At 42.9% G+C, this 23,900-nt stretch overlaps 1 protein-coding gene across 1 annotated transcript in view; it reads right to left on the minus strand.

Moving 5' to 3' along the window:
* The window catches only part of LOC124805445 (venom carboxylesterase-6-like), a 135,751-nt gene that overhangs the window by 104,473 nt on the left and 7,378 nt on the right, over nucleotides 1-23,900 (minus strand). Inside the window, exons 2-3 of the mRNA XM_047266007.1 lie at nucleotides 15,711-15,845; nucleotides 1,043-1,319 (exon numbers count right to left, since the gene is read on the minus strand). Of these exons, the coding sequence (XP_047121963.1) occupies nucleotides 1,043-1,319; nucleotides 15,711-15,845 (412 nt within the window). The remainder of the gene's footprint in view (nucleotides 1-1,042; nucleotides 1,320-15,710; nucleotides 15,846-23,900) is intronic.

Here is a 23,900-nt window from a genome sequence, read left to right on the forward strand (position 1 = left end):
ACTGCGAACTTAATTATTATCATTATTGCTGCATTAACTTAAATAATGCAACATAAAAACATAATTTTTACTAAGAGTGTGACGCAAGTATGAGAAAACCACATTTTATTTTATGTTTCCATAGCCGGCCGGAGTGGCCGAGTGGTTCTAGGCGCTTCAGTCTGGAACTACGCGACCGCTACCGTCGCAGGTTCGAATCCTGCCTCGGGCATAGATGTGTGTGATGTCCTTAGGTTAGTTAGGTTTAAGTAGTTCTAAGTTCTAGGGGACTGATGACCTCAGCAGTTAAGTCCCATAGTGCTCAGAGTCATATGCTTCCATAAAGTCTCTACTTCGCCTACGAACTCAGAGACAATGTGAAGTATATATAGGGTGTAAGCGATTATTGTTTACAACGTAGCATAGCTATATAGTGGAAGTCGAAACGAAGAATTTTATACAAGACACTTGTGGTCTATTAAGTTGGGAAACAACCACCAACAGGTTTACAAGGCTACATGAGATATAGCCTACGCGCGTCGCGTGAGATTTTCATGTTCTATTCTGCAGCTCTCTACACATTGTCATCGATTGTTTCGAAATTGTTGCTTGCATTAGCTTGTAATTACTTCACTGCCTAATTATTGCATGTTTGTCTGTTTGTTGTATCTGTTCGTAACGGTTCGTCTGTAATTGGCAAGCAGTCTGTACTCAGGGCCGGTTTTCCGTGCGCCACCCTATATTATTTCCCTGCGATCAGCCACACAAGGCTACAGTTGGCTAAACGAGAGGTTCTGCAGAATCACAAAAATTACTTCTAAAAGTGTGTAAGAATTCCGTAACGAATAAAAACTCTATACTCCAGGGGAGAGGCAAGTGCCCCCTCTTAGTGCCCTCCAGCCTTCAGTCACCCACACTACTAGTTTTCAGTTTTTCATAAGAACCATATACCAAGCACAAATGAACGGTGAACGAGTAAAAATGAACGGTTCCCAAAAAAGAACGATCAGCAGTGAACTAGTTCCCAAGGATGAACGAGTTTGCCCATCTCTACAGTGCTCACCCAAGGCGCCGACCCGCTGCTGCAGCGACACCACGATGACGCCCTCCTCGATGAAGAAGTCTGGGCCGTTGAAGGACGAGGCTCCGTTGGTGAAGCCGCCGCCGGGGATCCAGGCGAGCACGGGCAGCGGCCCCGACGCGTTCATCGGCACGTGCACGTTCAGGTAGAGGCAGTCCTCGGAGCCCACGTGGTAGACGCCGCTCACCGGCTGCATGCACATTTCGCTCTGCTCCAAGGCGTCGAGCACCCCCTCCCAACTTGCGGCTGGCTGTGGCGCCTGCCGGAGAGAAACCGCGCACTGCAGTGCATCAGGCTGATCGAGAAACAGGGCGCAAGCAGGATACTCTATTGTGAGGACGTCGAATTAAGGGGAGGTTTACTATCTTTAGCCCGAAAAAAGCATGTTCTTTGAGAATTTTTTTCTCGGGATGTGTTATAGATATCAACGTAAAATTTGGTCAAAATGTTTATTGATATTTCCTCTACAAACTGGAATTATTTAGACTGGAAATGTCGAAGAACAAAGGCGGAAGTCCCGTCGGAACGAAACAAAATTTCGTTGTAGACCTCCACGCGCGGTATGTCACAGGTCAGCTATCTCGTCTGAAATCAAAATTGAGTTGACGTTAGCGAAGTACAGGGTGGCGCACGAAATGTGTTACCAATTGTTTCTCTCACAATTTACGACGCACATTAGATATCCCGCTGGGATTTCTACAGCAGTACCAGCAGAGCTTGGAAAAACAAATGAGTTACGAAATGTGTAATTCACGTTACTGCCGCTAGGAAACTAGTAAGCAGCAATGGCTGACAATAGAAGACTGACGACACAACAACGATCGGCAATTGTGTTACTTTTTCATGAAACGAAAAGCCTTGTTGTTTTCGACAACAGTTTAACACACAATGGGTCCCTTGCAAGAAGACCATCCACAGGTTGTACGGTAAATTTGTACAGGAAGGAACAGTATTGGAAGCGAAGCGACCTCTTCCTAAGCCTGTTTGTTCACCGGGTAATATTGAAGCGGTACGAGTTGCTGTACAGAGAAGTCCCGGGAAATCGTGTAGAAAGGCAGCAGCGCAACTGGGAATATCCAGACTCTCCGTACAACGCATTCTTAAAAGTGACCTCCATATGTATCCATACAAGATGACCTATGCACAGAAGCACACTGAAGAACACAAGCAGCAGAGACTACTGGTTGCTCAGTGGGCGGAGGATAGGGAATAAACTCTCAACAACGTTTGGTTTTCAGACGAGGCGCATTTTCATTTAGACGGTGTGGTTAACAAACAAAATGTACGCTTTTGGGCCACTGAAAACCCACAAGTTCTTCATGAACGACAACATTATGCTCCGAGGATTACAGCATGGGCAGCAATTTCCAGTCACGGACTTATTGGACCTTTTTTCTTTGAAGAAACTGTCAACAGCGAGCGTTATTTGAGCATGCTTCGCAATAGCTTCATTCCACAGCTTCTTGCTACTGCCTTGCCCTTCTATACGCAGTGGGTCATGCAAGATGGAGTAAGGCCACATACTGCAAACACTGTGTCGGAGTTTTTACACGAGCATTTCGACATGCGGATCATTTCTCTCAGGTTTCCAGGTCGCTTCAATGACGGACAAAATTGGCCCCACCCCCCAATAGTCCAGACCTCAATCCGTGAGACTTTTTTCTTTGGGGGTATCTAAAGGAAAAAATTTCCCCGAAACGTCCACGTGATTTAATGGAGCTCAGAAGACTTATTCTTCAAGATTGCAGTGAAATTACGGGAGACACATGCCGTAGGGTAATCACTAACTTCAGTGTTCGTTTGAAGGAAGTTAGGAAACGAAATGGTGGACATATTGAGCATGTGCTGAGTGAGAACAAATCTCCATGGACGGCTCTTTATTGTACTATATGTTCCTTTCAGATTGTATTGACAATAAAGTTTATATTCAAAACCAAAATGGTAACACATTTCGTGCGCCACCCTGTATATAAGATTCTTTAGGAGCTGTACCTCGCTTACGTTATTTGGACCATAGGAAACATAATGGCTGCCATTTGAAAAAATAGGGTTTTTTTTCGTCGATTTTTCGACTTCGTCGGCCAAGTAAAAATATTTATAGTTGATGGATCGGAATAAAAGTGGTACAACCCCTAGACAATTTAGTTAGCTTCGTCGGAAACAAAGAATCATGCTAATCGGTTCAGTAGATCTGAAGTTACCATACCGCGCGATAAAAAAAAGTCATTTAGAGAAAAACGCGTTTGAAGTTTTGACTACATATAAATGCAATATTATGCAACTTACGTTCCGTCTGTTATTCCGGGTCCATAAACTAGCCCTTCCTCTTCCTCATAGAGGGCATTCTGCTCGATCTGGACCATCCTGCGCTGCTCCAGAGCCGCTCGTACGGCCGGTGACAAGCAGTTTTCAGCAGCTTGAATCCGGTGGGCGTCCGAATGCTTGGCGAACTGCGTCGAGTAGAGTCCCAGGGTGACGACTATCGTTGTCACGGTCTTCAGAATTGCTGAATATTCTTCGTTGAAAGTCGCAATCTCCACAGTCTTCGCAGCAGAATGCAAATGCTTGGGGGCTAACTTCCAAACACATGCGTTCCAACTTTCATTTGAATTTTGTTTGTTTCCTCCCAAGCACCGGAACAATAACTCGTCCTCCGAAAGAAAAAAACTGGTACGTGAAAAAGGCCAATTTCAGGCAGGTGCATTTGTTTGTTCAACCGCGCACAACAAACATTTTCGTTCCGTATTCGGAAAAACCGTTTCAGGGGTGGATTCCAAACACTCTTATGGATCCAAAAATGCAATTTAAGAAAAATCGATTTTTTTTTAACCAAAAGACAGTAAACCTCCCCTTAAACACCTTTCAGCCGTCCAGTTTCCAAACTTATTTTATTTGGCTACCAGTTTCGGTGATTTACACCCTCTTCATGCCCTGACCGACGTATAGGAAGATTCCACCTCGGTTGTGATAAAAACAGGGGCCAGCAATACTGGTATTAGTAGATTTCTGCTTGCTAAAGCGATACCTTCAACTATCATCCGCCGACTGTTAGATACAATCAGTCGGCATATTTACTGGGTAATTACTCCTAGACTTTTTCCAGCAATTTGCCATCAATAGTGTAGTTTGCAGTAGTGGATTTCTTTTCCTATGTATGCGCAATATGTCACATTTATGAACGTTCTGTGTCTACTGCCGCAGCCTGTACCATTCATCAATCCTCTGCAGGTTATTCTGCAAATCGCAACTGTCTTCTGGCGTTGCTACTTTTTGATAGACGCCCTATCATCTGCGAGTAGTCTTAAAGAACTTCTGACGCTTTCTGCTAGTTCATTTATATACGTCGTAAACAGTAAGGGTCCTATCACATTTCCTTGTGGTACCCCGGAAAATGCCTTTACATCTGTCGACTTTGTTGCATTAAGTGCGACGTGTTGAGTTCTATCCGTAAGGAAATCTTGAGTCCAGTACCAAATCTGGTCTGATACTCGATAAGCTCGGATTTTTGTCGCTAAACGGCTGTGTAGGACGGTGTCAAATGCCTCCCTAAAGTCAAGGAACACGGCAACAACCTGAGCGCCTTTGTCTGCGGCGCTGCACATCTCGTGGAGGAATGGAACGTGCTGGGTTTCGCCGCGCGGTATTAGCCGAGCGGTCTTGGGCACTGCAGTCTTGGAATGTGCGGATAGTCCCGGCCGAGATTTGAGTCTTCCCTCGGGCATGGGTGTGTGTGTTTGTCCTTAGGATAATTTAGGTTAAGTAGTGTGTAAGCTTAGGGACTGATGACCTTAGCAGTTAAGTCCCATAAGATTTCACACACATTTGAACATTTTTTTGATGGGTTTCGAAACATCTCTGTTTTCGGAATATGTGTTGATTTTTATGCGGATTTCCGTTCTCCAAAAATTTCATAAATCTTAAGCATAAAATATGCTCCATAATTCTACAACACATTGACGTCAACAGTATAAGCTTATAATTACGTGCATTTGTCCTACAGCCTTGTTTGACAACGGGAATGTCCTGCGCTTTCTCCCAGTCGCTAGGTATCCTTCGTTGCTCCAGCGATCTACGATAATCCTCTGCTAGAAGGGGAGCAAATTCTTAAGCATAAACTTTCTAGTATCCTGTAGGTGTCACATCTGGCCTTACCACTATTAATGTATTCTAGTTGCTTTTCTATACAGCTATCGCTTCTTTCAATATCTGCCATTTCGGCGTTCGTACGATGATTAAAATTATGTACCATACTACCATCTTCCGCTGTGAAATAATTTCTGAGGACCGAATTCAGTATTTCGGCCTTTTCTCTGTTAGCTTTCGTTTCGGTGCCAGTCTGGTCACTGAGTGAATGATTTGAGGATTTCGAATCACTTACTGATTTTACGCAAGACAATAACCTCTTAGGGTTTCTAAGCAATTGACTGACAAAATTTTACTTTCAAAGTCTCATTGCTCTCCATGTGCTCGTTTTCACATCGTTCAGCTTTTGTTTGTCAGATAGGTTCTGACTTCTCTTGAATCTGTGATGAGGCTCTCTTTGTTCATGCAGCATTTTACTAACACAGCTATGGAGCCAAGGTGGGTCTCCCAACTCTTAAGACGTTGCTCGGAACATACTAGTCTAAGGCATATTGAACGACACTTCGATTTTTTTTCAATTCTTAATCCACATCTTCGTCCCCAGCAATGAATATTTGATGCCGACTTCTCAAATTTTCTGCAATTTGTATCCTGTCACTCTTGCTAAGCAAAAATATTTTCCTGTCTTTCTTCATATGTCTTGTAACACCCGTAATCATAGTTGCTATCACAGCCTTATGATCACTGATACCTTCGTCGACGTTCACTGATTCGGTAATTTCAAGTCTGTTTGTTGCTGGCAGGTCTAAGACGTTACCTTAACGAGTTGATTTTCTAACTGTCTGCTCGAAGTAATTTTCGAACACCACATTCGTAATAATTTCACACAAATTCTTGTCTCTGGCACCAGTTTTGATGATATGACTCTCACAGCCTACACCTGGCCAATTGATGTCACCCCCAATTACAAGAGCATGATCAGGAAAATTCTGAAGCGCCTTACCACTACAGCTGTTGAACCAGGCGGTCTAGTATAACATTCAATTACCATTTTTAATCCACCCTTGATGCTCAACGTAACCCAAATTGATTCACATTCGGAACCATTGAGAACCTCTCTAGGTATTATTTATTTCTTTAATGCAATAAATACGCCGCCACTATTAGTGACTTACCTACCATTACGATAAATATTTTAATCTGAACTTAGGATTTCCCTGCTATTCACTTCCAGTTTCAACCAGCATTCTGTTCCTAATACTATCTGGACATCATATCCTTCAATAAGCGATACTAGTTCTGGGAACTTTCCTTGGATGCTCCTGCAGTTTATTAATATCATATTAACGTCTTCTATATCCGATCTGCGAAGACGAGCATTCTCTGGGAACATTTTCCTGGCGTATCTTTGGTTTTAGTAGACAGTTCGCCTCTGATCCAAATCGAGGCTTCTCTAACCTAAAAAAAAACCATGTGCGCTCCATATGTACTCTGCTACCCTAGTAATGACTTCCTGCCTGTAGTGCTAGCAGCTCCTAGTGCTGGTACTGCACATCTGACCTATTAAGAGGAGCCCTACAATTCTCCATCCAATAGCAGATGTCGAGACATTCGTATCTGATACCACTGCAGAATCGTCTGAGCCTGTGGTTTAGAACCTCCGCTGTGCACCATATCACAGGACTGCAATTGATCCTGCGTGCCTTTACCAAATCAGCCATCCACTGAAAGGCACTGAGGATCACCTCAGATCCCAAGAAGTAGGCGTCATTCGTGCCCACATGTGCCACTATTTGGAGCCAGTTGCCCTCAGTTCACTTGATGGACGCCACCAGGGCCTCCTTCATGTCTCAGGTGAACTCTGACAAACTGACACCATGAATCCTGCAGGGCTGTCCATAAATCCGTAAGAGTACGACGGGTGGAGATGTCTTCTGAACAGCACGTCGCATGGCATCCCAGCTATGCTCAATATGGTCATGTCTGGGGAGTTTGGTGCCAGTGGAAGTGTTTAAACCCAGTATAGTGTTCCTGGAGCCACTCTGTAGCGATTTTGGGCGTGTGGGGTGTTGCATTGTCCTGCTTCAGTTGTCAAAGTCCGTCGGAATGCACAATGGAAATGAATGGATGCAGGTCATCAGACAGGATGTTTACGTATCACCTGTCAGAGACGTATCTAGACGTTTCAGGGGTCTCATATCACTCCAACTGCACACTTCTCACAGTATTACAGAGCCTCCACCAGCTTGAACAGTCCCCTGCTGATATACTGTGTCCATGGATTCATGTGGTTGTCTCCATACCCGTACACGTCCATCCGCTCGATACAATTCGAAACGGACTCGTCCGACAAGGCAACATGTTTCCAGCCATCAACAGTCCAATGTCGGTGTTGACAAGCCCAGGCGAACCGTAAAGCTTTGCAGTCATAAAGGGTACACGAGCGGGTCTTCGGTTCTGAAAGCCCATTTCGTTGACGTTTCGTTGAATGGTTCGCACGCTGACACTTTTTATGGCCCGGCATTGAAATTTGTAGCAATTTGCGGAAGGATTGCACTTCTGTCACGTTGATCGATTCTCTTCAGTCGTCGTTGGTCCCGTTCTTGCATGATCTTTTTCCAGCCGCATCGATGTCGGAGATTTGATGTTTCACCGGATTCCTAATATTCGCGGTACACTCGTGAAATGGTCGTACGGGAAACTCCCCACTTCGTCGCAACCTCGGAGATGTTGTGTCCCATCGCTCGTGAGCCAACTATAACACCGCGTTCAGGCTGACTTAAATCTTTACAACCTGCCACTGTAGCAGCCGTAACCGATCCAACAATTGCGCCAGACACTTGTTGTCTCATATAGGCGTTGCCGACCGCAGCACCATATTCTTCCTGTTTACATATCTCTGTATTTACCAACTTCGTGAAGATTAAATGTACTTCATGTAAGCAGAGAAGAAGGACGCCAGTCGCCTTTCCCTCGATTTTTAGAAAATTTTGTGGCAGTTTTCGGTCATTATGTTGGCAATAGTCTCACCCTACAATTTTCGAGAGACTGGAAGGAATTTTTTATGACACTTGAGAACAGAGTTTCTAGCGGCGCGGACGCTGACGAAGGAAGACGGAAGCTGCTGTATCGGAACAGAGGTGAGTTTTCGCAATTCGGAGTAGCGCAGTCTCAAATGTGGGTCGTTCGCTTTTCATGTTTGAATGTGCAGGCTAAGTTGTTGACTGAACTCCAGCTGCAATTTAATTTCCTTAATCTTGCATCAGAGAGCTGAACGGGTAAATACATGTTAGCACTGTTGCTTCCACGTAGTCTTCCTTCCATTGGGGCCCTCTCACGTTGTAAAGCTCATCCAGTTGCGTAAACTAAATCGAAGATCAATTGATTTGTTGTTTTCAGTGTCAAATTTTGTTTAATATTTGCGTAATTTAAGAGGAACATCAGATTCTGCGAAAAGCAGATTAATTGCTGTTTCCATTGTCAACGTTGATTTAATACTTGCTTAAGTTAAGCGAGAAACCAGATTATGCTAAGATCAGAGTTAATCTGTTTCATAAAAAGTAAAACTAAATAAAATGCTGTTAAAGGCTAATGACTTTTTGATTCATAATTTCCAACTTTAAAATAAATGAAAATTTTGTTGGAAACAGTTCTGGCTTCCATTACGATACCCGTAACTTTTCCCACAGCTTTCTTGGTCTGATACGATAAAAACAACCTGGTTTACCACCACGTTCTGCTCTTCTGTGTCGGTGTTGTCCTTCGTGCCAGATTTTAGCTTGTCATTTCACTACCCTTAGCAGAAGCAGCCTGAGTATACACGCTCTACCAAGCATTTAGAATTGTAATTTGACACGTCCCCTCTTCCACAGTTTCTCACGGGTCTTACGTCACATCTCCTGAACTCGTGCAGTACTGTAATACATGGTGATCAAAAAGTCAGTATAAATTTGAAAACTGAATAAACCACGGAATAATGTAGATAAAGAGGTAAAAATTGACACACACGCTTGGAATGACATGAGGTTTTATTAGAACCACAAAAAAAAAAAAATTCACAATATGCCCAACAGATGGCGCTGGACAGAAAAGCGTCAGTGACTGCGCATGACAATCGTGTATAAAAGGAGCTGTAATGAGAGAGAGAATCTCACCCTCGACCGTCGCCTCTCCTGGACTCCCCATCTCCGTACAATCCAAGCCAAGGCACGTTCCCGACTCAGTCTCCTCAAGCTCCTTTCCGGCCGTACGTGGGGTCTGGACCCTTCCACAATCCTCCACACCTATAAATCCCTCATCCGCCCTATCCTTTGTTATGCCCATCCAGCCTGGATCTCCGCCCCCCCCCCCCCCCTACCTTTTATAAATCCCTCCAAATCCTTGAACGCCATGCTCTCCGCCTTGCCTATCGCATCCATCTCCCCTCCCCCACGCGGATCCTGGATGATCTCATCCCCTTCCCCCACCTCCTCCTTTTCCTTGAAAGGATACGGATCCTGTACACCTCCCGTAAACTTGATCCTCCTCACCCACTCGTATCCCCGATCCTCGCCCACCCCCGCCCTCTGCCGCGCCTGTATTCCCACGTCCCACCCGGTCTCCATCTGTCCACCCTCCTTACTCTCTCCCAAGGTGGCTTCCGCCAGCTCCCCCTCCCTGATGATGTCCTCCTCCCCTCCATCTACCCCTCCTATCAACTTTGACCCTGCCCCCCCCACTTCCGGTGTCCTTTCCCTTAGGCACCCTCCCTCCCTTCTCTTCCCCTCCCTTTTCCCCCGTCCCCTCCCTCCACCCCTCTTCCCCCGGGCTTCCCCTCCCCCTTCTCCCTCCCCCCCTATATCCCCTGCCCGTGGCATCTCTGATCTCCCCTCTCGCTCTCCCACTCCCCTTCCTCCTCCTCCACCTCCTCCCTTGGCAGGTCCCCGGACTCGTACACGCTCAGTGAACATTCACGCGCCAGAGATCATCGCCATCTGTGTGTCGTGTGTGTGCCTCGATTTGTGTTTAGTGTTCTGTGACCGTCACGTATCAACTGTTCACGTGTGCCGTCGCCGTCATCCGTGTTCTGTGCGCCATGTCACCAAGTGTTTCCTGTTTTTTCGAGTCCAGCGTGAACGGCTTCATGTTTATTGTTTTTTAAATCTCCTTTTTTTGCCCGCCGTTTTTACTGTAGTGTCTTGTTATTGTTCCGCTTAAGGCTGAAGAGCAGCGTACTATGCTGCTGACAGCCCGCCTGTATCAGGTGATGAAAATTACAATAAAGGAAAAAAAAAAAAAGAGAGAGAATCAGATGCGCCAGCAGTCGCAGCATGTGGACGTTACCTGAAAAGGCGATTTTAGTGAAGCTGTATTATCAGAATGGGGAATGTGCTAGTTCAGCGTTACGATCCTATCGCCATAGGAAGGGCATTCGAACGGGTAAAGGTCCGTTGACAAATGCAGCTGTGGCGAGAATGATTTCGGAGTTCGAAGCCACGGGTTGTTTAGACGATAAACCCCGTAGTGGCCGACCGAGCACAAGGCGTAATGCTGCTGAGACAGTTCGGGAAGAAATGGAAGATGACGATTGGTTGAGTAACGTGTTGTGGACCGACGAAGCCCACAACTGCAGAATTTGGGCTACCGAAAATTCTAGAACTGTCGTGGAAACTCCATTGCACGACGAGAAAGTCACGGTATGGGTTGGATTTACCACATCTACCGTTATCGGGCCTTTCTTCTTCGAGGAAATGCGTGATTCTGGTTTTGTAACTGCTACCGTGACGGGTGAGAGATACGCCGATATGTTACAGAATTGCATCATCCCCGGCCTGGCTGATAAACACTTGCAGGAACGTACGATGTTTATCCAGAATGGCGCTCCACCCCATATTGCTAGACGCTTGAAAGATATCTTGCGCGCGTCGTTTGGTGATGATCGTGTGCTCAGCCGCTACTTTCGTCATGCTTGGCCTCCCAGGTCCTCATACCTCAGTCCGTGCGATTATTGGCTTTGGGGTGATCGACCGACATCTCTAGGGACGCTGAAAGACAGCATCCGACACCAGTGCATCACCATAACTCCGGACATGCTTTACAGTGCTGTTCACAACATTATTCCTCGACTACAGCTATTGTTGAGGAATGACGGTTGACATGTTGAGCATTTCCTGTAATGAACATCTTTGCTTTGTCTTACTTTGTTATGATAATTATTGCTATTCTGATCAGATGAAGCGCCATCTGTTGGACATTTTTTGAACTTTTGCATTTTTTTGGTTCTAATAAAACCCCATGTCATTCCAAGCATGTGTGTCAATTTGTACCTTTATATCTACATTATTCCGTGATTTATTCAGTTTTCAAATTTATACTGACTTTTTGATCACCCGGTATAAGTTCACATATATATTCAGTGATAAATACGGATACTATCTTCAAAATGTGTTGCGTATACAGATAATATTAAAGAAGTAATCAATTACAACGTCAAAACTGATGCCCAAATTTGACTGCGTGAATAGTGAAAAGGTGGTAAGCGAAAAATATTTGATCTCAATATTTTGTAGGTGCCATCAGGAAGCAAAAGTTTCCAAAAGGTTTTAAATTATGTGTAAAAATTTCTGAAAGTCGCTAAGTACTCTCATTCTCGAACACTGGTGAACATGATCTGTGTAATTTGCACACTCTAGTTACGCTGCCGCAAGACATACACAGTTTTGAATTGGAATACTTGACATGTCGATTTGATCCTTTGGAGTACAATTGCACTTCTTAGTGAGTAGATTATCACATCATCTTAATTATTTAAGTTCGGTCAGTAATTATATGAAAAACTGAAAATCAAATTGTTATTGCTCCTGGATGTCTTTATATAATCGACACGCAACTGGAATGGGTGATGAAGTAACAGATTTAGCAGTTTACTGATATGGATTCTATACCACCCGCAATGTAAAGCTGGTTCACATATGCTATGTGACCATGCGGTGAAACAGTATTCTCCAAGCTGCAACTGGCCTTTTATTTTTATGAGATTTCAATAACAAGCAAATACACGCACTTGACATTCAAGCAAACACATAAAACGCCTTCAGAATCCGAGAAATTTTACATTTATTTTAAATTTTTCTTCATTTTCTCAGTTTAAGAATCTGATAACTTTCTCTAGGACTCGTGCTAATATTACTGGTGGTGTGCAGCATCCTTCTTTCTGACTATTCTGATGAAGTCTAATGGAAGCTATAGGAATGAGCTACATATTTTCAGTATACTAAATCAGTTTTCCAAGAGCTGTTGGTACAGATGTTTTAGAAACCGAGGCGAAATCTTTCTCGAAATCAATGAACGCCTGATAATTCATGTTGGTTACCTTGCACTATATTTTATGACTTCCAAACGCCCATTGTACTCTATCCTCTTCTAAGCTCAGCGTTTTCTTTTTTGACTCATTGAAATGTAATGTTTTGCACTGCTATGTGACAAATCACGAGAAAATTTTTCACCTAATGCATGGAACGCAAACAGATCTAAAGTTTCTTAAGTCATTTTTGCCTCTTTTTTTCTTTCCACCAACCATTTTGACTTTTGCAATTGTTTCTAGCTTATTTCATATTTTCACGTTTCTCAGCCACGTAATGGTCTAGGATAGAAATCTGCTTTTATTGGTCATTTTGACGTTTCTTTGGAAATCATTGTCTCTTTTGTACTTGCTTTTTAGACCACGCCAAGGGCGTCTCCAAGGGTAGCAAAATAGGAAAAACAGTGTTCTCCATTTTGAAATTGGATATTTTACGAGGGTGTGCTGAGAAGTAATGCCTCCAATTATGTGAAAAACCTTAAAGCTTTCTAAATTACACAAACGATATTAACATTTTGCATCGTTATACTTCATGTGTACATATTTATTTCTCAAGACTTTCAGCCTGGCGACGAACAAGTTTCTCCCAACGAGATACCATTTTGTTGATATTGTCAGCGTAGAATGGTTGGCTTTGTTGACCGAGCTACAACCTCACCTCTGCTTGCACCACTTCATCACTATCAAAGTGAAGTCCTCGAAGATGTCTTTTAAGTTTTGGAAACAGATGAAAATCGGATGGGACGAAGTCGGGTCTGTATAGAGGATGATCGATGTCAGTCAATCCAAGGCGTCAGATAGTTGCAAATGTCGCAGCACAAATGAGTGGTGCAGCACTAAGTTTCTGTCCATGAGTGGACGAACTCGTCGAATTCATGCTTTCATATTTCTGAGGGTCTCGCAGTATTTTGTAGAGTGGTACCTGTAGGCATGAATTTCAAGTGCACCACACCTTTAAGATCCCAGATCATTGTTAGCCTGACCTTGCTTGCTGATGGCACGATCTTGAACTTTTGTTGGTGTCAGTCATACTTTGCGGAGAAAATCCATTGACGGTCTCTTGTATCCTGGGTCAAAATGGTGAACCCAGCTTTTATCACATGTCACAGTGTTGTTAAGGAACCCGTCGCCCTCATCCTCTAAACGCAAAACAAATAGTTGGTGGATATGCAGCCTCGCCTACTTGATGTCAGGAGTGAGCAGTCGAGGCACCCATGGTGCACACTGTTTCCTCTATCGCAGTTCTACACTGATAGCCTGTACGAGCTCTAGTGATATGGCACCCTTTCCTGGGAGCTGTGTCTGTTTTATCCGATGATTTTCTCTGATGATTTCATCAGTCCGATTCCACTGAGTCTCGTGGTTGCCGTATGCAGTCGTCCGCTCCGATCTCTGACACACACGTTGAGGTTAGAACCACCATTTCTTTCATTACCAGCTCGAACAACCCAATGTCGAAGATTGACCATTACAATTGCTAAACCACGAAGATGACGTGCTACAGACGCCAAATTTAACCGACAGGAAGAAGATGCTGTGACATGCAAATGATTAGCTTTTCGGGGCATTCACACAAGGTTGGCGCCGGTGGCGACACCTACAATGTGCCGAAATGAGGAAAGTTTCCAACCGATTTCTCATACACAAACAGCAGTTGACCGGCGTTGCTTCGTGAAACGTTGCTGTGATGCCTCGTGTAAGGAGGAGAAATGCGTCGCATCACGTTTCCGACTTTGATAAAGGTCGGATTGTAGCCTATCGCGATTGCGGCTTATCGTATTGCGACATTGCTGCTCGCGTTAGTCGAGATCCAATGACTGTTAGCAGAATATGGGATCGGTGGGTTCAGGAGGGTAATACGGAACGCCGTGCTGGATCCCAGCGGCCTCGTATCACGAACAGTCGAGATGACAGCCATCTTATCCGCATGGCTGTAACGGATCATGCAGCCACGTCTCCATCCCTGAGTCAACAGATGGGGACGTTTGCAAGACAACAACCATCTGCACGAACAGTTCGACGACGTTTGCAGCAGCATGGACTACCAGCTCGGAGACCACGACTGTGGTTACCCTTGACGCTGCATCACAGACAGGAGCTCCTGCGATGGTGTACTCAACGACGAACCTGGGTGCACGAATGGCAAGACGTCATTTTTTTGGATGAATCTGTTTACAGCATCATGATGGTCGCATCCGTGTTTGGCGACATCGCGGTGAACGCACATTGGAAGCATGTATTCGTCATCGCCATACTGGCATATCACCCGGTGTGATGGTATGGGGTGCCATTGGTTACACGCCTCGGTCATCTCTTGTTCACATTGACGGTACTTTGAACTGTGGACGTTACATTTCAGATGTGTTACGACCCGTGGCTTTGCCCTTCATTCGATCCCTGTGTAACCTTACATTTCTGCAGGATAATGCACGACCGCATGTTGCAGGTCCTGTACGGGCCTTTCTGGATACAGAAAATGTTAGACTGCTGCCCTGGCCAGCACATTCTTCAGATCTCTCACCAGCTGAAAATGTCTCGTCAATGGTGGCTGAGCAACTGGCTCGTCACAATACGCCAGTCACTACTCTTGATGAAGTGTGGTATCGTGTTGAAGCTGCATGGGCAGCTGTAGCTGTACACGCCATCCAAGCTCTGTTTGGCTCAATGCCCAGGCGTATCAAGGCCGTTATTACGGCCTGAGGTGGTTGTTCTGGGTACTGATTTCTCATAATCTATGCATCCAAATTGGGTGAAAATGTAATCACGTGTCAGTTCTAGTATAATATATTTGTCCAATGAATATCCGTTTATCATCTGCATTTCTTCTTGGTGTAGCAATTTTAATGGCCAGTAGTGCATTACAATGGATCGAACGTTTTCTGCGGTTAGAAGCTCGATTACAGCAAACTGTTGCTTACAGATTGTTACGTTACACGCCACCACGTTACACGCTACAATTAGTAGACCTCTAGAGGCAGTGGGTTGTAGCTTGCTTCAGTGAAGTGGTAAAGTCTGCCGAGTAACATCCATGACAAGAAATACCTCGAACGATATTGAAAACAGGAAAAAAAATCGGAGACATTACTTTTCAGCACGCTCTCGTACTTTCATACTGTTGCGATAGCAAGCAAATATTCAGAGTTCAGTCTAAATCACAAATACAAAACGCCTTAAAAATTCAGGAAACTTATACTTATGATTCAGTTCAAGTTGTTACACAGAACCCACCTGGAAACGGAGATTTCCCACCGGCGGCTGGGCGTAGGGCACTCCCTTGAAGCTGATGTAGGGCGTGCCCAGCACGCTGGTGACCACGGCGCCCCGGAGCGTGCCCTGCTGCACCGTCACGAGCACGTCCTGGGCCTGGACACATCACACCGCACGTCTGTCACTCACACGCATCTAGGCCACAACCCTCCACCAAGCACACACTGCTCAGGGGGACGTACGGCCTTCCAGTACTGTGAGGTTCACAGCGCCTAGCATAGCTATACAGCAGTGCTACACAGAATAACTGTCAGTTTCAAAAGTATCAAATCAACACGTGAGCTGAACGCGGTTTACTCCTGTTTTTACTGGCGGGACATAGGCGTGCTGGCCGATTTTGCAACTCAACAGCCTGTAGGTCCAATTCCAAACAGTTTATGTTCCGTACGCTAGATGTTAGCATAGCCCTACAAACGTCTCAAAAATGAGATCGACAGGAAGTACAAAATGGCTAAGCAGGCATGGCTAGAGGACAAATGTAAGGATGTGGAGGCTTATCTCACTAGGAGTAAAATAGATACTGCCTATAGGAAAATTAAAGAGACCTTTGGAGAAAAGAGAACCACTTGTATGAATATCAAAAGCTCAGATGGAAACCCAGTTCTAAGCAAAGAAGGGAAAGCAGAAAGGTGGAAGGAGTATCTAGATGGTCTATACAAGGGTGATGTTCTTGAGGACAATGTTATAGAAATGGAAGAGAATGTAGATGAAGATGAAATGGGAGATATGATATTGCGTGAAGAGTTTGATAGAGCACTGAAAGACCTAACTCGAAACAGGGCCCCTGGAGTAGACAACATTCCATTAGAACTACTGACAGCCTTGGGAGAGCCAGTCCTGACAAAACTCTACCATCCGGTGAGCAAAATGTATGAGACAGGCGAAATACCCTCAGACTTCAAGAAGAATATAATAATTCCAATTCCAAAGAAAGCACGTGTTGACATATGTGAAAATTACCGAACTATCAGTTTAATAAGTTACGGCTGCAAAATATTAACGCGAATTCTTTACAGACGAATGGAAAAACTGGTAGAATCCGACCTCAGGGAAGATCAGTTTGGATTCCGTAAAAATGTTGAAACACGTGAGGCAATACTGACTCTACATTTTAGAAGCTAGATTAAGAAAAGGCAAACCTACGTTTCTAGCATTTGTAGACTTAGAGAAAGCTTTCGACAATATTGACTGGAATACTCTCTTTCAAATTCTGAAGGTGGCAGGAATAAAATACAGAGAGCGAAAGGCTATTTACAATTTGTCCAGAAAGCAGGTGGCAGTTATAAGGGTCGAGGGACATGAAAGGGAAGCGGTGGTTGGGAAGGGAGTGAGACGGGGTTGTAGCCTCTGCCCGATGTTGTTCAATCAGTATATTGAGCAAGCAGTAAAGGAAACAAAAGAAAAATTCGGAGTAGGTATTAAAATGCATGAAGAAAAAATGAAAACTTTAAGGTTCGCCGATGACATTGTAATTCTGTCGGAGACAGCAAAGGACTTGGAAGAGCAGTTGAACCGAATGGACAGTGTCTTGAAAGGAAGATATAAGATGAACGTCAACAAAAGCAAAACGAGGATAATGGAATGTAGTCGAAATAAATCAGGTGATGCTGAGGGAATTAGATTAGGAAATGAGACACTTAAAGTAGTAAAGGAGTTTTCCTATTTGGGGAGCAAAATAACTGATGATGGTCGAAGTAAAGAGGATATAAAATGTAGACTGGCAATGGCAAGGAAAGCGTTTCTGAAGAAGAGAAATTTGTTAACATCGAGTATAAATTTAAGTGTCAGGAAGTCATTTCTGAAAGTATGTGTGTGGAGGGTGGCCTTGTATGGAAGTGAAACATGGACGATAAGTAGTTTAGACAAGAAGAGAATAGAAGCTTTCGAAATGTGGTGCTACAGAAGAATGCTGAAGATTAGATGGGTAGATCACATAACTAATGAGGAGGTAGTGAATAGGATTGGGAAGAAGAGGAGTTTGTGGCACAACTTGACTAGAAGAAGGGATCATCGGTTGGTAGGACATGTTCTGAGGCATCAAGGGATAACCAATTTAGTATTGGAGGGCAGCGTGGAGGGTAAAAATCGTAGAGGGGGACCAAGAGATGAATACACTAAGCAGATTCAGAAGGATGTTGGCTGAAGTAGGTACTGGGAGATGAAGAAGCTTGCACAGGATAGAGTAGCATGGAGAGCTGCATCCAACCAGTCTCAGGACTGAAGACCACAACAACAACAACAACAACGTCAGACTGGCAAGTGAACAGCTGCTTTGCAAACAGCGGCTTGGCGTGTGGAACAACGCTGCAAAGATACGTAAATAAAAATATGGTTCGTGTGTGAACTCAGTTGAGTGGTAATATACAAGGTGATGCAGCTGAGCCTAAAAAATGGTTTTATGCAATATGCAGTGCCTTCAGAAGCTATATGTGAGATATTCTATTCTCTCGCTCGCTACGTGCAAACTATTACTTCTAAAGAAAAAATAAACAGGACCTTTTTGTAGGAAATTCAATGTAGTTAAATTTTGTACTGCGACACGTTTTCGCTGGAGGCCACGGTTTTCGAGTCATTAGAGAGAGATGCATTTGAAGGTTACTTTTGTACATTTTTCTCGAATAATTCGAAAACTGTGGCCTCTGTCGAAAACATATCCCAGTACAAAATTCAACTACATTAAATTTCGTACAAAAAGTCCCGTTCATTTTTTATGTAGGAGTAATAGTTTCTGTGTAGCGAGCGAGAGAATACGTAGATCTCGCGCTTGGTATTTCAAGACATCGCAGGTTGCATAAAACCCATCGGTAGGGACTGCTGAACACCCTGCATATTTAGCTAGCTATGTACGAACTAATGTTAATTTTGATAGAACAGCAAGACAGTTCCCACGCAATATTCAATTATAAAGAAAAATGTGATTGGGACTTAACAGTGCCTTCAGGTCCAGTCCATTGACTTCACAAGTTAAGGTTGGATCGTCTTTTTGTTGTTTCTCTTTGATGTTCATAGCATTTTCTGTTTCAGGGACTTTTAATAATAAAAACATACCCTTACTGAGGATAATACTCTTGTTTCCTTTTTTAGAAAACCCAGTAGACAACGCGCGACTAGTGCAACATTTATGAACTTAGTATGATTTTATGCTTACATGGATATGGTGTCTGTTCCCTTGGACATGTCCGAAAAAACACACACCATTGATGACCTGGAGCCATCTAGAACGAAACCAGGATTATACACTCCTGGAAATTGAAATAAGAACACCGTGAATTCATTGTCCCAGGAAGGGGAAACTTTATTGACACATTCCTGGGGTCAGATACATCACATGATCACACTGACAGAACCACAGGCACATAGACACAGGCAACAGAGCATGCACAATGTCGGCACTAGTACAGTGTATATCCACCTTTCGCAGCAATGCAGGCTGCTATTCTCCCATGGAGACGATCGTAGAGATGCTGGATGTAGTCCTGTGGAACGGCTTGCCATACCATTTCCACCTGGCGCCTCAGTTGGACCAGCGTTCGTGCTGGACGTGCAGACCGCGTCAGACGACGCTTCATCCAGTCCCAAACATGCTCAATGGGGGACAGATCCGGAGATCTTGCTGGCCAGGGTAGTTGACTTACACCTTCTAGAGCGCGTTGGGTGGCACGGGATACATGCGGACGTGCATTGTCCTGGTCGTATGCGTGTTTGGCGCCGTGCAGGTGACACTGACGGCGGCGGTGCACAAATGCTGCGCAGCTAGCGCCATTCGACGGCCAACACCGCGGTTCCTGGTGTGTCCGCTGTGCCGTGCGTGTGATCATTGCTTGTACAGCCCTCTCGCAGTGTCCGGAGCAAGTATGGTGGGTCTGACACACCGGTGTCAATGTGTTCTTTTTTCCATTTCCAGGAGTGTATATTAATACCTTCAGCTGCTGACGGGTAGGGACACTAAGAATGTAGTGTGTAGACATATAAGGTGAGAATGTGGGTCTCGCGGGAGGCGTGCGCGAGATAGTCCCTGCAGTCGCACTATCCTCTGTGCCATCGGTGGCTCAAAAAAAAAAAAAAAAAAAAAAAAAACAGAGAGAGAGAGAGAAAGATGGATACAGCGTCTGCAGTGTAAGCGAGTTTGAGACTGGTTCCGGCACACAGTTTTAATCTGCCAGGAAGTTTCATATCAGCGCGCACTCCGCTGGAGAGTGAAAATCTCATTCTGGAACTGTACAATCTTTTTCAGTGATAGCATTTACAGACATCAGATTTCTGCTCAGTTCAGGAACATGCATAACATCTTTTAGAACACAGTTATCTCCTACAAAGTTTCCTTTTGAAACTATTTTCATTGATCCACCTTGTTTGGCAACTTTTACAATACCATCATAATGTCTCACATTTGTTAACTTGTCCACTTCATTACACAAATGTCCTGTACATGCGCTATCAACAACCATGACCATATCTTCTTTCTCATTGGCTTCCTGTGAAATCTTTCATTTGTTACATTCATATGCAATATGTGCAGTGTCTTCTATCTTCTTTTCGTCATCAATGTCTTGTTTCTTGTTTTCTTGAGGGACTAGATCTTCTTCTACGTCTTAAAAAGTGCAAAATGATATTCTTTCGCTGTCTTTGTTCTTAAAATAACAATCTTCTTCTTTGTTGTTAGTCTTTTTGCAATGAGGACAGAGCTTGAAAGATCTCAGTTTTGGTTCTTGAATTTTATTTTTATTTTTAAAGCAACACTCTTCTTCTTTGTGATTATTCCTCTTGCATATGGAGCAATGTTCTTTCTTCTTAGGCTTCCTGCATTCTCTTGCAAAATGTCCACGACAACCACAATTTTTACAAATTATATCATTTCTTTTATTTTTGTTAAACCCAACATCAAAGGCAATACTCTCTTCTTGATTATTGTTTTTCAGTCGTTCCTCTTCTCTTATAAGCCTTGCAGTTAGATTTTCCATAGTCTTCTCACCACTGGGTGACGAATCCCATGCTGGAGAAAAGTGTTTGTATTCTTCTGGCAAAACAGACAATATCTTGGGTATGATCATAATATCTGTTCTTTTCTGACTGGAGACGATTCAGTTCAAATACTATATTCTGTAGTGCACTTATATTACTAGCTATGTATCTGGTTTTATCGTACTTGAAACTATAAAATTCTTTAAGCAGCTGCTGAGTTCTTGAGACGCATCTCTTTTATAAATTGCTTAAGTTTATCATACATTGCCTTGGAAGTTTCACAACACAGTACATGTGGCTTTACCTTTTTATCAATTGTTCTCATTATAAAATGTTTTTCCTTGCTGTCCATTTTCTGTCATTTTTTCTGTTTTTCTAAAGTTTTGCAATTTTCCAGTGTTTCAGTTCCATCCACAATATTGCACAGATCTTGCGTATTAAATAGTATTCTAATTTCAGCATTCCACAGATTGAATGTACTACTAACTTTAAGCACTTGTATATCACGAAATTCTTCGTTTTCTTGAAACATCTTTAACTGTTTTTCTTCCTTATTCATGCTTTCTATTTTTAGCTTTTCTATTTTCTTATAGCTCTGGGCCCATAACCTGCTGTGATTTTTATCTTAATTTTATTGTAACATTATGTGAATGTAATAACACACATACATAGACACAAAGTAAAAAAAAAACACTATACGTACTTGATATGTTGCTATGTCAACCTACCTTACAGTTATATTTTATTTTTATATAAACTCTTAGATGTTAACCACTATTCTATTTTTTTAAAAAAAGCACACACAGTAAACATTGTATTTTACTTGCTCCGCACCTTTCAACAGAAACCACTTTAGTTTTTTATTAACATTTAACAACAATTAAATGATCATGAATGATTGCGTTTGCTATGAGGGAAAAGGAGGGTTGATCCTACAATTACTGTCAGCAATTACGGCTGCTAAAATGTCCGTGGTTTTTATAGTTCGCCACTCAAAGATATTGTAGCAAGGACTATGGTCCGTTACTGTACTTCGATACAGTGATTCAAACTTCCTAAGCTTTTACTTTCACAAAGCCAAGTGTCCAGTTCAGTTTTTATATTCAGTTTAACGTCCCTTCGTATAGTCCATAGAGTAAATATCTCTGGAGTGAGCATTCACATGCGCAGAACAGATTTTGTGTTGTCAACATACATTGCCGGCCTGTTCATGTGTTCTCGGGACGTCGTGTGTTTGTTCGTATAGCGCCCTGTATATTTCGAATGTCACTACATCCCTAGTACAGACGGATTCTTTTCGTACGTGTCGTGGATTATTTATATATGTTGCGCAGACATTTTAACACTATCCATTTGATACCGGGAATATACCAGCTACGTAACTTTTAAGGACAAGTGATATTACATTCTGCTTCTTTGCGATAGGTGTCACAGTTCAGATGCACTCGATTTTTGGTAGTTTTCGGCATGATACGGCACTTTATAGTATTACAGAGCCTGATGTACATTTTTGCAGTGATAGTCTTGCAAAACGACTTGACAGTACGCTAGTACTTTTGGAAGTGTCCGAAAAACACCGAATTTGCCACACATTAGCGATTATATCCCTGCTAATTCGTCCTTTTTTTCTACTATTTCTGCGTATTTATTTTCTCGTTTTTGCGACCTAAAGCACAATTTTTCTTACTGGTGACACTTTGAAGTGTTTATTTAACGCATTTTACGTACTTGCTCCCGGTTTATTAAATAAATAGTAGACTGAGTAAGAAGGGAAAAAAAAGGCGATCGGAGAATAAATGTAATGTAAAGCAAATACAGTTAGTCATGTAACAGTCAGCCCATATAACACCATTAAGGGAAGTGGAAAGTGACACAAATGAAAGAGTTCGGGGATATGTTTACTAATATTTTACGCTTCTTAATCAAATGGTGAAGAAAATAAATTGAAGGCAAAATACACCAAAGAAGATGAATGTGTACTTTGATTAGCTACACTATTGCGTTTTTTATTTGATTTGTGCAGAAAATGTATTTAACCTGAATGCAGAAATAAGTAGTAGGTGCTGTGGAAAATTATAAATAGTTGGTATAGCATCTACCGTCAGCCACACACGTCCAAATTTTTCTCTGCCTAAACATTCCTCTTCAAAGTGTTTTGAACATACTTCGGAATATTTTGTGGGGACAAAATTACTCCTCCTCATTTTCTCAGCCACACACGTCCAAATTTTTCTCTGTCTAAACATTCCTCTTCAAAGTGTTTTGAACATACTTCGGAATATTTTGTGGGGACAAAATTACTCCTCCTCATTTTCTGGAGCCACATCTTTACTCGTTGTTCATCCTTCGGGAAACTAAAATATAAATCACACTTAATCATTCTCCATGTCCTAGACACACTTAACATGGTCTACTGTAACTTTATAGTAAACAGAAAGGTTTGGACACACATATTGTACGAAGACAATTACAGACTCCCACTCTATTGAATTTATCTGTCTCCCGTCTTTCAAATCTATATACATAATCGACAAGTCACTGATAAATGCATGGAGGATAGTATTTGCTGAAACAGCTAACCATTCCCTTTCCCGTCCACTAGGAAATTTACGAGAGGAAGCGATTGTTTGTAAGCTTTTGTATGAGACGTAATATCTATTATATAGTCATAAAATCGTAGAAAAATAGATCTACAGAATCAAGCCTTAATTATAAAGCGTCTCGAAATTTTTGAACATAGTACCCATGAAAAGTTACTATCCCTCCTGTCACATATTTTTCTTTGCATCCGTAGCAACAACAGTAATTCACCATCGCTATTACACTATCAACAAACGGTGAAAACACAACAAAAACTCTTGATATTATAAACTTTAAACTCTGCGGAAAGCACACATGCACAGCGAAGTCCCGAAGACACCTGACAATCCTAGTTTAATGTTGACAACATGCGCAGAACGCAATGCTCACTCCAGAGATATTTACTCTATGGTATAGTCTACAGATCCTATTATCGGTTATTCGGCATGGAATAGAATTTAATACTGAGCGCTATTTTATCTCGCGCGCACAATTCCTCAGATATCCCTAGTCCGCGACCTTACGGCAAAAGTCTGTCCTGTATAAATTAACTATAGTCAGTTTTCTTGCGGTTTAACAAAAGTGCCCTGATCGCTTCCATAACATACT

Source organism: Schistocerca piceifrons, chromosome 7, assembly GCF_021461385.2.
Source record: "Schistocerca piceifrons isolate TAMUIC-IGC-003096 chromosome 7, iqSchPice1.1, whole genome shotgun sequence".
Classification (NCBI taxonomy): Eukaryota; Metazoa; Arthropoda; class Insecta; order Orthoptera; family Acrididae; genus Schistocerca; species Schistocerca piceifrons.